The sequence below is a fragment of the Muntiacus reevesi genome, chromosome 2, assembly GCF_963930625.1.
Source record: "Muntiacus reevesi chromosome 2, mMunRee1.1, whole genome shotgun sequence".
Lineage (NCBI taxonomy): Eukaryota > Metazoa > Chordata > Mammalia > Artiodactyla > Cervidae > Muntiacus > Muntiacus reevesi.
Genome location: NC_089250.1, coordinates 53,038,602 through 53,055,373, shown reverse-complemented (window position 1 = coordinate 53,055,373; position 16,772 = coordinate 53,038,602). Strand labels below are relative to the sequence as shown.

At 43.8% G+C, this 16,772-nt stretch overlaps 1 protein-coding gene across 3 annotated transcripts; it reads right to left on the bottom strand.

Moving 5' to 3' along the window:
* Nucleotides 1–6: 6 nt before the first annotated feature.
* Nucleotides 7–16,516, bottom strand: TCFL5 (transcription factor like 5). Of its 3 annotated transcripts, none has more exons than XM_065921651.1 (6): nucleotides 15,807–16,516; nucleotides 14,680–14,866; nucleotides 14,240–14,402; nucleotides 12,263–12,509; nucleotides 10,211–10,352; nucleotides 7–1,001 (listed from the first exon to the last, which is right to left on the bottom strand). In XM_065921651.1, the coding sequence occupies exons 1-6, from the start codon at nucleotides 16,463–16,465 to the stop codon at nucleotides 879–881; spliced, it is 1,521 nt and encodes a 506-aa protein (XP_065777723.1). In that variant the 5' UTR covers nucleotides 16,466–16,516; the 3' UTR covers nucleotides 7–878. The 3 variants fall into 3 exon arrangements, with proteins under 3 accessions (XP_065777723.1, XP_065777724.1, XP_065777725.1); XM_065921652.1 differs by having other exon boundaries at nucleotides 12,263–12,506; XM_065921653.1 differs by lacking the exon at nucleotides 7–1,001 and adding an exon at nucleotides 6,273–6,606.
* Between the last annotated feature and the right edge of the window lie 256 nt (nucleotides 16,517–16,772).

Below are 16,772 nucleotides of genomic sequence, written 5' to 3'. Positions count from 1 at the left end.
ATTAATGACTGGCCACAGTATTACAAAAAAAAAAAATAAAGAATTTAATGTACGGTATCCCTTCCATACAAAGGTCTTGTCTGATTTACCTGCTTCTTTTGTGCACAAACTTTTAACTATCTCCGTTGACAGTATTTATTGAAAGTGACTGTATTGCACTAAAGCCTATTGGGATTATCTGTTGTAACAAATAAAGCCACTCATTTGAAAAACTCAGTTCCAAACATTACAGTTTATTACACAGAAAGTAATGACTCTCACTATGAAAATGAGGGCACTGAAGCAATACTACTGTGACAATATTTCATTTATGGACAAAAGTACCTTTAAAAGAGGTCTCTGGAAAGTTTCCAGCAAAAAAGTTTGAAAGAGGACTGCATTTTGCAATACTGTTCGGTGCAGCTGGAAATCATTACAAGGGGAAGTGATAAACAAAAGAAATAAAATTTCCAAACTACTTACAGTTAAGAACAATCTAACTCGTTCTAGTTGCTAACGGGGCATATTTAAAATGTAAATAAAATAAGTAAAAAGCAATGTACCTTTTAAGACTAAAGAAATTATAAAGGATGTTAATTTTTTTAAGTTATCATGTTAAGAAAACATGATGGAATCAGACAGATAATTGAAAAATTACTTACTAATTGTCAAGATGTCTTCATCCCCAAAAGGTCTAAGAGGACATTAATGGGTAAGTATTTTGTTCTAGATAAATATTTCTACAAAATGGGCTTTCAAAGTCCACATTAGAGTCCCATGAGCTGAGACACGTCCCACTCAAGTTAGACTATCAGAGCGGAAGTCCAGGGTCCGAGGTAATGTTTGCGTGTGACAAAGGAGCGGCCGTCTACTGCCCAGGAACCAGTGTTCACATCCAGTCACTTGATCTCCATAGCTGGGCTGCTCTGTAGACTCTCCTGTGCAGGACACGTCACCAAGGAGTCTGGTCTGGTCAGCTTTAGCCTTCTGCCAGTTTTACCGCAAAATACACTCTCAAATTCCTAAAATCGAGACATGACCATTAATGTACTGTATGCACAGACATGAAAACTGTTATTTTCAAAAACACAAAAGGTTGACATTAAGAACTAAACTACATCAAAACATATAGTTAAGGTGTCACAAACATATGTCACATCTTGTAAGGGGATAAAGATGAGGATTCAAACACTTTCCTCGGTTACCTTTACATGCATTTTTATTTCATTTTCCAATAGATTCTCAAAAGGTCAGACCATATTGTAAACCCTTCTGATATTCAAAAATGCATCTGTAATTTTATATTTTCATTGTGGGAACACAGACATAAACTCTACCGTTTTAACCATTTGTAAGTGTGCAATTCAGTAGCATTAAATATGTTCACACTCTTGTGCAAACCATCACCACTCTCCATTTCCAGAACTTTCCACCACCCCACACAGATCCCGAGTACCATTACACACCCCTCCTGCCAGGGGTATTTACAGTCCCCACCCCCTCGTTGCTATGTGCTCAGTACTGGGCATGGCGATGGCCAGACTGAGGTGACTCCCCAGTATACTGGCTGTGGGTCAAGTTAATGCCGCTCTACCTCTAAACGCTTTAGAAAAGGCCTCAGTCTCAAGAAAAGGCTATATCAGTCTCAAGCTCACAAAAAGAGAAGGCAGGTGCAATCAGACAACTCGAGGCTCATAGGCCTCCAGGAAACAAAAGATACAGGTCTGTAAGGTGCAGAAGGCGGAAAGTCCCGCAGGCCACAGCTTGGGCCCGCTCACCAACATGCAGCTTTGCATGTCGTGAGAACTTAACACTGTGACAACTTCAGCAGAGAATTTTTTTCCATATAAAGTTTTTTATGTAATGTACAATACTGAATAATCTTAATTGGTTTAATATTTCTCCCTGCGATGCCTCAGGAGTCTTCTGGAAAACAGTCAGTTAGAGAAGGAAACTTATTACAACCTGTTATCAATAACAGCTCAATATTCCAGGAAAACTTTGCTCCCTTAACAGAGAGAGAAAGCCCACATCGAGTCTTGCACCACCTTACTTTTAATAGCAAACTTCATTTACTTAATTCATTTCAGTCTAATCTGAGCCCATCTTGATCACATGTAAAACACTTTCCTTAAGGTTCCTTTTCCACAAACCTTCCATCACTTTCTGTATCCATGTTAGTTTGTCCTTTATTTTTGCCCATTCAGAAACAAGCTCTGGGACAAAACTATTCTCCATTTACCCCCTGAACAAAGATATTTCCATTCTTTATATCTTCCTCTCACTGAGAGTGAATATCCTACTTTCTTTACATATCGAAATGCTTCCCTTATTACTTTTAGTAGCTTAATTGCATATGTATGACAATTTTAACCCTTAAAAATTTTAAACTCTAGTGAAAACCAAGAAGCAAGTAATTGAACTGTTCTTTACATCAGCATGGTTTGATTGGCAAACTTAAGAACATATTCTGTAACCTCTAAAAGCATATATTTTCCTATGACACAATTTTTCGATTTAATGTGGTACAGGACATGTGTCTAATAAGCCCAAATAACTTTTTTTTTTCTCTCAGGAGACAAAAGGTGAACTTAGACTTGTCTAGCAATCAATGTTCCAGTATTTTGTCTTAATGAAAAATGACTTAGACCTTTAATGAATTTCTATCACACAACTTAGTTTAGCAAAACTAGTTTCAAGTTATCAAAAATCTGGAAAAACTAATAGATAATTATTACTAAAGAGTTCATCTGAAAGCTTTTAACCCATTTATCTCTATTTTATTATTTATGATAATATTATACAGACATTATCCATCCAGAGATCACATAGCTTGTCTTTCAATACAAAATTTATCAGTTTGCAACTATTATCCAATTTTCTATCTCTATTATAAAACTGCCCTAAGCTGTATAATAGTAGCAAAACTTAGGTATCCATTAGCAAGCCATCTTTTTCCTAAATCTACAGAGAATTACGGCCAGGCCATATTACAAAGGAAAATCATTTTTTGTACATTTTATTGGTTTGTGACTAAAAGCAGTCTAATTCTGGAGAATGTACCCCAAAAGGCTGCATTTGAGAAATGAGCTTGAGTTCCCATGGCTGGTACCCTTACACACAAGACAAATGCAGACACACATACATATAGAACAAGATTCCCGCAGGAAAAAAGCAAAAGGTGGAGTCCAAGAATTCCTTAAAGTTCCCAACGGCTTCCTGTTTTAACAACAAACAAAATGCAAATAAAAAGACAGGAAATCGTGACCACCAGTGTCATGGCAACTCACCCAGCAAACATAAAACTTTATAACAGTTGGGATAAGCTGAATTTACTTGATTTTAAAAAGGCTCTTTCTCTCTTCCCCCTGTGATTTGTAGTTCTACTAATTAACCCACAACTAAAGTCATAGGCAATGTGAGTTGTGTCTGCATTTCAAGAACATGATAAGAGTTATAACTTCAGGGTTTCTGGGAGGAATATTTTGATCTCTGAGGGTCATGATACTGAGAAAATATCTAAGTCAGTTTTCTCTGATAAGCAAAAAAGAACCAGTTTTAGAATTTCAAAAGTTTCATCTTAACCAATTTTCTCTAGATTTTGAATGAAGAATGTTGTGGCCATGTGGTGTTTAAAAAAAAATCACTTTTTATAGAAGCATAGTTGAACACCTACCAGTTTTGTAAAATACACCCTAGGCTACAAGATAGAACAGAGCACTGATCACTCATACTTAATTATTCATGGCCAGTGTTGTCAAATACCAAGCAAACAAACAAGTCAAGGCAAACCTGTCTCTCAAGGCTCAAGTTCCCTAGTCTCAAAAGAGGGCGTTCCTAACCAGTGGCCATCAGAGACAAAGCCACATGACCAAGCCTTACTTAGACCAAAAGGGAAAATCCCAATCAATGCTCCGCTGCAGCTGAAGTCAACATGATAGGGAAGAATACTCTGGTGTCACCACACATCAGTTCCATTACTTACCAAAGATGTCTCAGCCCACCAATGTGAGCACCTTGTTTTCCTCTACCAGAAAAACCAGTGCCATGGGCCAAGGACGCCTGGTTGGTGGCAAGGACCTGGAGCTGCCCCTGAGACAAAGGTGCTCAGGCATCTGCTGGACAGGATCCACCTGGGTCACTGAAACTGTCACTGAACCAAATCTGGGTCCACTCGCCTAAAACCAATTCAGACACCAAGGTGTGGTGAAGGAAGTGTGGTGTTTGTTCCAAGTACCAAACAAGGAGTTCAGATCTTCTAAGCATTAACACTGATCACTGGACAAGCCTAAGTTCACCTTCTTTCATCTTCTTTGAGAAAAAAAAGCTAAAGATGCTTGGGCTTATTAGACACATGTCCTGTAGCACATTGAATTGAAAAGTTGTAGGAAAATGAATGCTTTTAGAGGTTACAGAATGTGTTTGTATGTTTGCCAATCAAAACATGCTAATGTAAGTGAAGTGCAAGTTGCTCAGTCATGTCTGACTCTTTGTGATCCCCATGGACTATATATACTGTCTGTGGAATTCTCCAGGCCAGAATACTGGAGTGGGTAGCCTTTCCCTTCTCCAGGGGATTTTTCCCAACCCAGGGACCAAACCCAGGTCTCCCGCATTGCAGGCGGATTCTTTACCAGCTGAGCCACGAGGGAAGCCCAGGAATCCTGAAGGGGGTAGCCTATCCCTTCTCCAGGGGATCTTCCCAACCCAGGGATCAAACCGGGGTCTCCTGCGTTGCAGGGAGATTCTTTACCAACAGAGCTATCAGGGAAGCCCATGCTGACGTAAAGAACAGTTCAATTACTTGCTTCTTGGTTTTCACTAGAGATTAAAGTTTTTAAGGGTTAAAATTGTAATACATATGCAATTAAGCTACTAAAAGTAGTAAGGGAAGGATTTCAATATGTAAAGCAAGTAGGATATACACTGTTGGTGAGAGAAGATATAAAAAATGGAAAAACCTTTGTTCAGGGGGTAAAGGGAGAATAGTTTTGTCCCAGGGCTTGTGGTCTCTGGATGGGAAAAAATAAAGGACAAACTAACATGGATACAGAAAGTGATGGAAGGTTTGTGGAAAAGGAACCTTAAGGAAAGAGTTTTGCATGTGGTCAAGATGGGCTCAGATTAGACTGAAATGAATTAAGTAAATGAAGTTTGCTATTAAAAGTAAGCTGGTACAAGACTTAATGTGGTTTTCTCTGTTAAGGGAACAGTTTTCCTGGAATATTGAGCTGCTTTTGATAACAGGTTGTAAGTTTCCTTCTCTAGCTGACTCTGAGTTTTCCAGAAGACTCCTGAGGCATCTCAGGGAGGAAATATTAAACTAATTGACATTATTTAGTATGTTAAATTACATGAAAAATATTACACGGAAAAAATTATCTCATGTTGTCAGAGTATAATTAATTATGACGTGTAATACTGCACATATGTGAGCAGACCCAAGTTTGGTTTGTTAACAATTTTTGGTGACCCAGGTGGGATTTCCATTGCATCTGGGCGCCAAAATCTGTTACTAAACAGAATTGGGGTCCACTCGCCTGCACACAGCAAAGCCAATCTACTGACACCAGGTTGTGGTGAAGGGAAGTGGAGCATTTATTGCAGGTGCCACAACAAGAAATTCAGGTCATTTGAGCATAAGCCACCCAGACTCCTTGTTTGGCACCTGCAATAAATGCTGCACCTTTCTTTCACCACAACCTGTGTCAGTAGATTGGCTTTACTATGTGTGGGCGAGTGGACCCAAGTTCCGCTCAATGACTTTCAACCTCATCAATTAAAAAACAGTAAGGAAAATAGGAAAGGGCGCCATTGCATATTAAAAGATATGAACCAAACACAATGTTTGGATACTGACTCAAATAAGTCAACTGTAAAACAACAGGTGTGAGCCAGAGAAATCTGGACAGGGATTGAGATTAAGGAAGATGATGATGCGGTTGTGCTTTTAAGCAGCACTTTCCTTTTCAGAGATACATTTGTGAATGAAGTGATGTGACGACTGGAAACACTTTAAAATAATTTGGTGAGGGTGGGAGGATGGGGACGAATCAGTGAAACAAAGTTATGCCTGAGGATGCGCTGAGGGACACAGGAGTTCATTATTCCAGTCTCTCCATTTTTGTGCATGTATGCATTTCAGTTTTTTTTTTTTTAAGAACAGCATTCTTACACAATTAAGTCTAGGTTTATATATTTTTATTGTGATAAAATATATATAACATAAAACTTGCCATTTTTACCATTCAAAAGTGTAAAATTCAGTGGCTTAAGTACACTCACAAACTTGTGTAACCATTGTCACTATTTCCAGAACTTTCTCATCTTTCCAAACTGAAACTCTGTCCCCATTAAGTACTAACTCCCCATCCACCTCCCCCAGCCTCTGGCACCATTCTACGTTTTGACTCTATGAATCGGATGACTTCATGAAGTGGAATCATACAGTATTTGTATTTTTGTGTCTGTCTTTTCTCACTCAGCATCCTATTTCTGAGGTCCATTCATGTTGTGAGGCATGTGTCAGAACTTCATTCCTTTTCGTGGCTGAATAGTATTCCATCGGCTGTTTTTTCATTCGCCTGTTGATTGGATTATCTCCACCACTCGGATTGTTTCCATCTTCTGGTGACGGTGAATAATGTGGCTATGAACACTGGTATACAAGTATCTGTTCAAGTCCCTGCTTTTCTACTCTCATGGGTATCTACAATACCCAGAAGTGGTACTGCTGGATTATATGGTAATTCTATGTTTAACTTTTTGAAGAACCACCAGCTGTACCATTTTACATTCTCACCAGCAATCCCAAAGTTTTCTACTTCTCCACATCCTCACAAACACTTGTTATTTTGTTTTGCAATAGCCATACCTAATGGGTGGCAAAGACCCAGATGCTGGGAAAGATTGAAGGCAGGAGGAGAAGGGGACGACAGAGGACAAGATGGTTGGATGGCATCACCGACTCAATGGACATGAGTTTGAGCAAGCTCCAGGAGAGATAGTGAAGGACAGGGAAGCCTGGCATGCTGCAGTCAATGGGGTTGCAAAGAGTTGGACACGACTAAACAACTGAACACCACCACCACCACTTAATGGGTGTGAACTAGTATCTCATATCCATTAAAGTGCTTTTGATCTGCATTTCCCTGATCATTAGTGATGTTGAGCATCTTTTCATCTATTTACTGGCCATTTGCTCATCTTCCTTGGAGAAATATCTATTCAGGTCCTTTGCCCATTTTTGAATCGTGTCGTCTTTTTGCTGCTGGACTACAGTAGATTTAAACTTAATTCATGACCATGAAGGGAAGTGTAAGCACTGTGTCTGCTGCCACTGCGCTACCTTCTGGGTCATCTGGAGCTGCAGGAGTGCTCCACCCGACCAAGTGGTGACCAAGATGGCCAGCCCGACCAAGGCCATCTACCATCTGCAACCACCACCTACCCTCAGAGGCTATACCTGTACATAAGTATACTCTAATTTTCTTCCCAATATTTAAAATATTTTCAGTGGATCTTAATATAAAATGATCATTTTCTGTATTCTGACACCCCAAGCCCAACTATAAAATATTTGTCTATATTTGAGAAGGTAGAGTTTACCTTTGAGAATAACTAAACAGAAGTCATCATTTCTCAGACGGAAGAAAAGTTCTTCAAGAGATTTTCTAAACAACCTTCACACAATGAGCAGACTACCTCTGGGCAGCCATCTTTATTCTCAATAGTTCTGCGGGAAGTAGAGTTCAGGTGTAGCTCAATCCAGACTCTCACACAGCCCCTGGGACTGGACTCATGGGGACTTGGAGGGACAGTGAGAGAGGGAGACAGGTGGGCATCTGCCCTCGAGTGCACCAAAGGTAAACTACCACTCTGGCTGGCTCAGTCAGCACCTATTTCAACAAACCCTGACTGAAACAATTGAGTTCTAAGGGGTTTTTACAACTCATCAGACTCCTTGAAATGATATCTGGTCAAACTTGATATTCACATTACATTTGTAAGTAGGAGAATGCCAATGATAAAATCTGTATTTTTAGTAGGAAAAAGAAAGATTGTTACAGTTACACATCAAGAAATTATATCAGGAAGTTAGGAAGAGGAAGAAACTGGTGTCATCCATACAGAGAGAGGAGGGTCTTAAAGGCAAAAGGTTAATGAAATCAAGAGGGGTGACAAACCCCAGGGCCCAGGTGGGAGGGGGTGCCCCAACACTCAGCTGCATGAGAGCCCCAAGGAGTCAGGACAGGCGCATCACAGTGGGAAATGCCACGCAGGCTCTCGGAACAGGTATGACAGACAAGAGAGGACAAAAAAGGCCTGAACCGTATTTTGTAACCTTGACCTAATACACATACAGAATTCACCAAAGAATGCATGTATTTTCCAAATAAACACAGAATTTAAAAAAACTTTTACTACATAAGCGGCCACAATGGAAGTCTCAGCAAGTTGTTAAAAACTGCCATCTTTACAGATCAGAATGTGAGAAATAGGAGCAATACATAAAATACTGTTCTTAAAAAGCAGAGTCTTGGACTTCCCTGGTGATCCAGAAAGGACTGTGGGATGAGATGTATACTGAAATAATCTTGGCAAATTACTTAAGACTTTTATGTATTTTACCTTTAGGAACAAAAATGTTCATGTAAGTGGGAGGAGGGACGTCACTAAGAAAACAGTAACGACACAAAGGTTTAGGATTTTCCAGTCTAATTCTCCCCCAAATTGCTACTGATATCACTTCAGCCTGTTTGTTTTTTTTTTTTCAGCCTGTTTTTTGATGGTTCCTGTAATCTGACCCAGAAACAATTTACAAACTCAATGTAACTAAATTTCAGAAATATTCAGGAAAAAAAAAAAGAAATATTCAGGAAACCTAATACACACAAAAATTAATACGTTTTAATCTATTTAATCTTTGAGTATAGAGACAGTTAAGTTCTTTTGGTTGTTGTAAACACCATCATCATATTTGAATCAATCATATGAATAATAATTCACCACTTAACAAGGTACACAGAGCCAACCATTAAATTCATTTTTTTAAATATAAAAGCTTTATTTTATTACAATAAACCAAGTATATTGCTAAAAAATAATGTTAAAAAATAACCAGAATAACCACATTATAAATAACCATAAATGACCCAATTAGCACAAATCTAACAAAGGTATGGCTTTAAAAGGCAATTAAAAATATACAATGAAAATAAGGAACTTGATGAAATTACAAAACTCATAAGATGGAAACGCACATGGAAAAGAAATGGAGAAACGCACAGGAAAAGAACTGGAGAAGACAAACTCTCAGCACTCAGCCTGAGAGGCTGGCTGTGGGGGGGTCATGCTCAGGCCCCCAGGATCTAGACACAGGAGGCTCTTTCTAAAATGGTTCTAAAATGGCTCCCTGCTTATTACACCAATGCCAGCTCAGTTCTCTAATTAGACTTATGCTCGGTCAACAGCAGGACAACAGCTGGGACCAGGAGCAAAACCAGGGCATTCTCCTCTAACTGCGTGCCCCCACCTCAAGTTCTGAGGGTACCTGGACCCAAGGCCCCCAAGGCAGAGCGCAGGAGCCACTGCCGGGCACACACTCTCATCTGAAACCCCAAGGAAGGAGGTAGGTGGGACCCACCGGGAGCCCAGCTGGCTCTCAGGGTATCAGTGGCTCCTCAGCCCAAACAGACAGGGTCAAAGTTGAGGTACTTGCTCTACCAAGAAACTGAGATGTGTGCCGCAGGCCCCCATATAGTCCTCCAACACCCAGGCCGATGGGTCTCTCTGCTCTGCCTTCTCAACACGTTTGATAACCAGATTGTTTGATTATTTTTGACACTGAATTGACTCTTTTTGTTTCTATTTGTGCTTTATCCCTTTCACAACAATTTCTGAGGGCAAAAATTCACACCCTACAGGCCAGTCTTTGAAACCCCACTGAGCCCCCAAACAATTCACTGTACAGAGCAGGTGTCTCCCTGCTAGCTGACCACTGACAATGCAGGCTTACGCTCTGAGGTTAGTGGACAAACCCAGGCTATGTTTCGTACTTTGATAAAAGATGATGCTATCATTAACAAGCAGGGCATTACTCATACTGGACTCAGTATCTGATATTAAAGTCCAGGAAACAAAGGACAGTTTGGGACATCTTCGACGAAAAGGATAAATAGCAATACTGATCCATTTACAGGACTGAAAGTCTCCTGGCCTAGATACTAACCTTTTTAAGAGAATCTCCGTGCCTCTCCTGAATGTATTTCAGGAATGCTGTGGTCCACTGCAGAGTCGTGGCCTTATCGGTCTCGGCATTGCAAAATGGGACTAAAAGGTTCAACTCGTCACAGCAAATGCGGATTCTGCGCCTATGGTCAAAACACAAATTAATCACATCGAAAAGCTGACGCAGAACAAGGGAATAAAGTGTGTGCCTATGTTCCTCAAGGAATTAGTTCTCAGCTTGGCCGTTGAGAACTAAGAGCAGCTTCTCCCCAACCAGGCTCCCCTCTGCAGCACCAGGTCCCCTTAGGGTCCAACTCAGCCTTGTCGTTCTCCCTGGAGAGTCTCCCCTCTTAACTTCTGGGGTACATGCAAGGGCCAGCTCCAAGCCTCTAGAGCAAGGATGGACCCAAAGCCCCAAAACCAGAAGCAAAACTATGTATGTGCTTCTTCTGGGCAGAATGTTCTTTCACTCAACAGGCATTCACCTGCCTGCTAGGTGCCAAGGAGCTCACACAAGCTAGGATTCACAGCACTCATTCTTCAAGAGGTCCCAGTTCATTTAGGACACAGACTACCAGCCAGTTAATGTCCCCAAACCTGGTCTTTTTAGAGATGATTTACATAACTGGAGCCTTACTCTTAGACCATTTTTAACTTTCATGTATTACATTCAGTGCTACACGAGCTGATATGGATGGAACACCTTATACAATATGGCCCTTGTTGCTCATCTTCCCGTGTGTACACTCAGAATTTAAGGGGAACTTTGTAAGGTAGTCACAGTGGGAATTCACTAGATGCTCTGTAACCGCAGGCACCAGGCCCAACATCTCAGCTTGTTTGATGCTGGCGTCCTACTTCAAACACCTATTACATACATGAGGAACTTAGGAGGAGGAGACGAGAAGAACAAGAAGAAGGTTGTTAAACTAGGAAATGGCAGAGGAAGAATTCAAACCTTCACTGTCAACAGGCAGTAGTAAGTAAAAGGCTTTTTGTCAGATGGTAGGTACTCAGTAAATGTTTATTAAATACATGTCAGAGTGGGAACAATGCCCATTATAATTCACAGTGAGTTACGTGTGGACACAAATTTAGGGAAGGTGTCTAGCTGCCTAGCTTTAATAGTTCCCTTTAAAAAGAAATAAACTGCCTTAGTCCAACACTGTAGGTTCAGAGATGAATATATGTCTTGCTCAGTGTTCTAGTTCCTGAGCCTAAAACAGAAACTGGTACAGTACTCAACAAATGACTAAGTTAATATAACTATATGTGAGGGAATCATCATGTAAAAACCCAGTTGCAATGGAAAATGTAACCACCTTTGGATCTATGCAGAACAGCACAAATAAAATCAACAGATAAAACAACTCACATAAGCTGTAACCTCCTCCTTCTCCAACATTCTTAGAAGAACCCAGCAAAACTTTGTGACTCAGTGACCAGTGACCCTGGCCAGCACCTTGAAACTCAGATTTGGGGGATCCCACCACCACCAGTCACCACCCTGTGACTAAGCCGGGGGTGCAAACAACACGGCTTGTTTGCACCAAGCCGTGGTATGTCAAATACCAGCTTTCCTTCTGGGGGTCTGGGATCTGGCTGTGGCCAATAAGGAAGGCACCCCCCCCACAATCAGCCCCCTACTAGTAGGATCCCAGGGTCCCGAGTCTCTCAACACCTCTCCTGGCTGGGGACACACTCCCATGGCTGGGGGACGACAGGCGTCCTGAGTGGCTCCACTGGGAGGGGTTCCTGGGAGCTGGTGCCTGGTCCCCCGGCCATCCCCCCACATGCCAGTGCTGGCTCTGCTGGGTTCTTTGTTCAAAACAGACCAGAGCCATGAGTGTTCCCAGTGAGTCATCAAGCCTGGGGGTCGTAGTGAGTACTCTCAACTCACAAAACACAGTGGCTGCTGACTCCTGCCGGCTCTCCCTTTGAATACAGAAATGGCTACACCACCGTTTTCTACAAAAGGCTGCCTGCCACCAGCACTGCCCGCCACCTGCTTGGCATCTGAGACAACCCTATGCTGCCGATGTTCAGGCCTTACCTTCGGTCTCTTTCCATGCGGTTGTGCCTCTCCCTGCGTTGGGACCGGCCCCCCTGTGGCCCGCTCTGGGTCTGCTCGCCGAGGGTGGCCTGGGATGACTCTGCTGACTGCCATGCACCCTGTGCCGCCGTGGAACCTTCGCCCACATTCTGAATCTCTCCAAGGGCTCTTCGTTCTACGTTTGTGTCCAACTGACGTATCCTACTCCGATTCCTCTTATTTATGGCTTGTTTACATAGCGCTTCTTCTTTGCAAAAGAAGAAAAAAGTGGTACTTTAATTTTTCAGTTCTTCTTAACTTACCCTCGTAAACACTGAATATACTTTTCAGTATTTTCAATCCAAGATGTAAACATGGATGGGTAAGGAGCACACAGAACTGAACAGGAAGCCTCAGAAATTCCACAGGGGCAGCTGGCACAGAGCTCCAGGTTTCAAACTATAAAACTGAACATAAACTAAATTAAAACACACTGAGTATTATGTGATCAACAGAGCTTGTCAAAGGTCTCTCTTTTAAATCAAGACGCGTTTGTCATCTCTGAATAGAGAAACCAAGAAGCTGTTTGATTTTCCTGATATTCAGGATGGAATCTGTGTTTTTTTTTAAACCCAGAAATATTTTCTCCAAAAGATTTTCTTGATATGCAATTATTCTAAAATGACAAGTGATACTATAACTGCAATGCTCAGAAGAGGACAAAACCTAAGTGGTTTAGGGTTAAACATGCCCTCACTTTACAAATGAGATTCCCTCCCCCTACAAAACCAGTAATCACAACATAGCTGTGACTTGTGCTATGGAAACATGTCAATTTCCCATCAAACAGGGGTCTAACTAATACAAGTGGTGATGAGCATTCCCAAGGTGCCATACAAAGCCAAATCTTCCACAGTGACAGAATTGCCGAACGCAAATTTCAGAATGGGGATAACTTTTTAAAGACATAGAGAGGAATTCACAAGTATTGGTGATGTTTTGTTTCTTAAGCTGAACAGTCAGTACAGGAATTATTTTAATATTAACCTTTGTACCTTACAAATGTTAACGTATACTTTCACATACAACGTCACAATGACCAGGAAAAATTAATCACTGATGTGGGAGAAAGCAGGAGCACTCCATCACTATCCTGTCTCCATCAGCTCTCAGAAAGTACATTGTGTGAGCTGTATTATTGTTGGATAACTTGAAAAAGAATGCTTCCCAGGAAAAATGGATTGAGAGTTAACATCAGAGGTAAGCAAAATTTGTCTTCAGCAGTTTCTTTATGTCTAAAATTTTCTGAATCACCTTATGGCCTCTTGCTCCCAACTCAATCCTTTGCCCATCTGCAGACTGTCCCCACCAGGGCTTCCCAGGTGGTGCTACTGGTAAAGTATCCGCCTGCAATGCAGGAGACGTGGGTTCGATCCCTGGGTCAGGAAGATCCCCTAGAGAAGGAAATGGCAACCTGCTCCAGTATTCTTGTCTGGGAAATCCCATGGACAGAGGAGCCTGATGGACTACAGTCCATGGAATCGCAAAGAGTCGGACACGACTGAGTGACTAAACCACCACCAGACTGTCCCCTAAAATCTGAGTGGATTTCAGACTCATGCCTCATTCATGAAGTATGAAATAAAAAAATAAAAACTTTACATCTGTCAGCAACTTGAAGGTAACGAAAAATGTACATAAGTCTATCATTTTTCTGTTTAAAGAGGTTACTGTTAAGAAAAACCAGCCTCTAAACTGAATATTTCCAGGACAAGTATAAACTCGATGTTCAAAATTGGTATGAATGTTCAAAGTGAGGTGACTAAAGCAGAGGGAGGGAAGGGTTCCTAAAATGCAAGCAGACTTCCAAGATTATTTCTTATGTTTATAAACCACCTCCCCCTTCTCCCACCCATGGCCAAAAAAACCCGCCCAACATCAAGGGCAAAGCTCAGGCAGGTAGAGAAAGCATCTGCCAGCTTCTGCCTTATCACTTACCTCCTACTTTAATCCAAACCTGCTCAGGCAAAGCTTTGTTTCTACTACCCAAAGTCTGCTTAGTGGATTCAATTTCTTGCTGATAACAGAAAGAAAATGCTCTTGGCAATCCAATATCCTGATGCTTGGCAGTTTCAAATATAGAACATGAGTTACTAGAACTCTGGAGAAAATGAAGCAATAAGAACTTTATCAACATGCGACAATCTCCTCTCTACGCACAAATAAAATGCACTTTAACAGAAATAACACCAAAACTATTCATATGAACTTGAAGAACTTTTAAGGATTTTTAAATATCCTCGAACCACATAAATACTTTTGATTTTAAAATGTTATTGTGCTTAATGAAAGGAAAAAAAAAATCCTTGGGACCTAACTAAAATACAATTTATCCTTTTAATACAAAAGAGCAAAGCTTTACAAATTATTTTCCCTACCTGAGTTTGTGAAATATTAGAATTTCCATTAGTAGAGCAAGCATTTGTAGTAAACAGAGGGTATGTAAATTGCAAAGAAGTAGTTGCAGCAGCAGTTTTATTTTTCACTAATGTTGTACATTTGTTTTGTTGTTGATGAAGAGGAACATTCATTAGTTCGGATGGATGGCGAATAAGAGTTACCAAACTGCCAAGACAAAAGAAACCCAGAAACACGTGAAGTGTGTGTGGTGGGTAAGTTTCCTGAAACACAATCACTTACTATCACACTCCCGTGGTTAACATTAGATTTTCTAGATAACAGATTCTAACTCGAATCTGTTACCATGAAAGGCCCCTCATCATGGAAATCTCTATAAAACAATTATCCACTAGTGTTGTTGGGGACAAGTCCAAACTGTCTTCCTCACAATGCAAGGTGAAGCTGTGTGTCATCTTTCGGTTACAACTCCCTTCCCATCCCACTTCTGTCACCAATCTCTGGTGGTTATTATTATTATTATTTTTGCCATCCTCCAAAATCTGACGACTATGGGCAAAATGGGGGGAAACTACAGGGTGGGGAGAATCAGAAAACTGAGAAGACACTCCAGCAGACAGGCTACTCCCCTCCAGTAGTCGCTGGGAGAGTGCCTGTGAGCTGGCAGTCTGGCTGCAGGATGAAGCTGCTTTTCACTCAAAGCCTCACAACATGACCTCTCTCCTTCCACGGGCTGTATCTGCACAGCGTGAGGTCAGCCTAAGCCTGAGTCAATGCAAGGGGAAGCGGAAGCCTTTCCTGACATTTAGGTAGGCGATCTGGGGAAAAGCCTTGATCCTCAAAACAGTGTGCACTTAACTCATCTCTCTTCCACGTGCAGAGGCAGACAGAGTGCACACCATAAAGTAAATGCTGTGGGGCGTGAACGCAACACCTGCTCACTCTGCCTGCACAGCGCACACAAGGTTTCAGGTCGGCCCCAGGCCCTCCGAGGCCTGCTCCCTGCTCCTTGCTGCAAGCTGCACGGGGGCCTCTGGCCTCTCACGTGACCCTGGTCTACACCCAGACGGTGGCTGATGCTTCTCTGCACCGGACCCTGGTCTACACCCGCACCCGACCGGGCCCGCTCCCCGGGGGATGCACCCACTTGTTGAGCGCCACGCCGGGCTCCGGGGGCTCCGCGCCACGCGGGGCGGGCGGGGTCTCGGCAGGGATGCTGTTGAAGCGGTCCTCCAGGCGGACGCGCACCGCCGACTTGGCCCGCGCCTCGGGCGCGCCCTCCGCGTTCTCCTTGCTGGCGCCGTCGGGCGCCTTGGGCCGGGGTGCGCCCGGGCCCGGGCCGTCGGCGCACGGCGTCTTCTCGGCGGCGGGAGCCGCGCCCGCCTCGCTCAGCAGCATCATGCGCAGCTCCTGGAAGTCGATGTGGCCCAGGCACTGGTTGGCGCCTGCGAAGCCGCCGTCGGCCACCGCGGGCGGGCACAGCACCGGGTACACGGGTGGCGCGCCCCCCGCCGCCGCCGCTGCCGCGCCCCCCGCCGCCGCGAAGCCTCCCGCCGTCGTGCCGGGCGCCGCCGCCGCCAAAAAAGCCGAGTTGAGGCGCGTCTCGAGCTCGCCGTCGGCCGCCGCCGCCTCCATGTGCGAGTAGAGAATGTGCTGCAGTTGCGTGTACTCGATCTCCGTCATCTCCACCAGGCTCAGGTCGGTGGTCGTGAAGCTCAGCCCCGCCTCGCCCAGCGCAGCGTCCGCGCCCTCGGGGCCCGCCGGCCCGCCCGCCTGCGGCGGCTCCCGCGGCCCGGGGCCCGACATGCCGGGGCCAACGGCGTGGGGCGCGCGGGCGGGCCGGCGGGGCCAGGCCGGGCGAGCGGGGCGCGGAAACCGCCGGCCTCAGCGCGCCTGCGCCGCTAGCCCGCAACGGTAGCCCCTCCCGGGCGCGGCCCCGCCCCGGCCCCGCGGACCCGCCCCGCGGCCCGGCCGCGCCAACCGCCCGCCCCGCCCCGCCCCCGCCGCGGCTCCACCCCCCGGGCTGCGCGCGCAGGTAGAGGGCGCGAAGGGGGCGGGGCGGAGCCGCCAGGGTCCAGAGTCCGCGGGGCCGGATCGCCTGGGTCTGGACCGC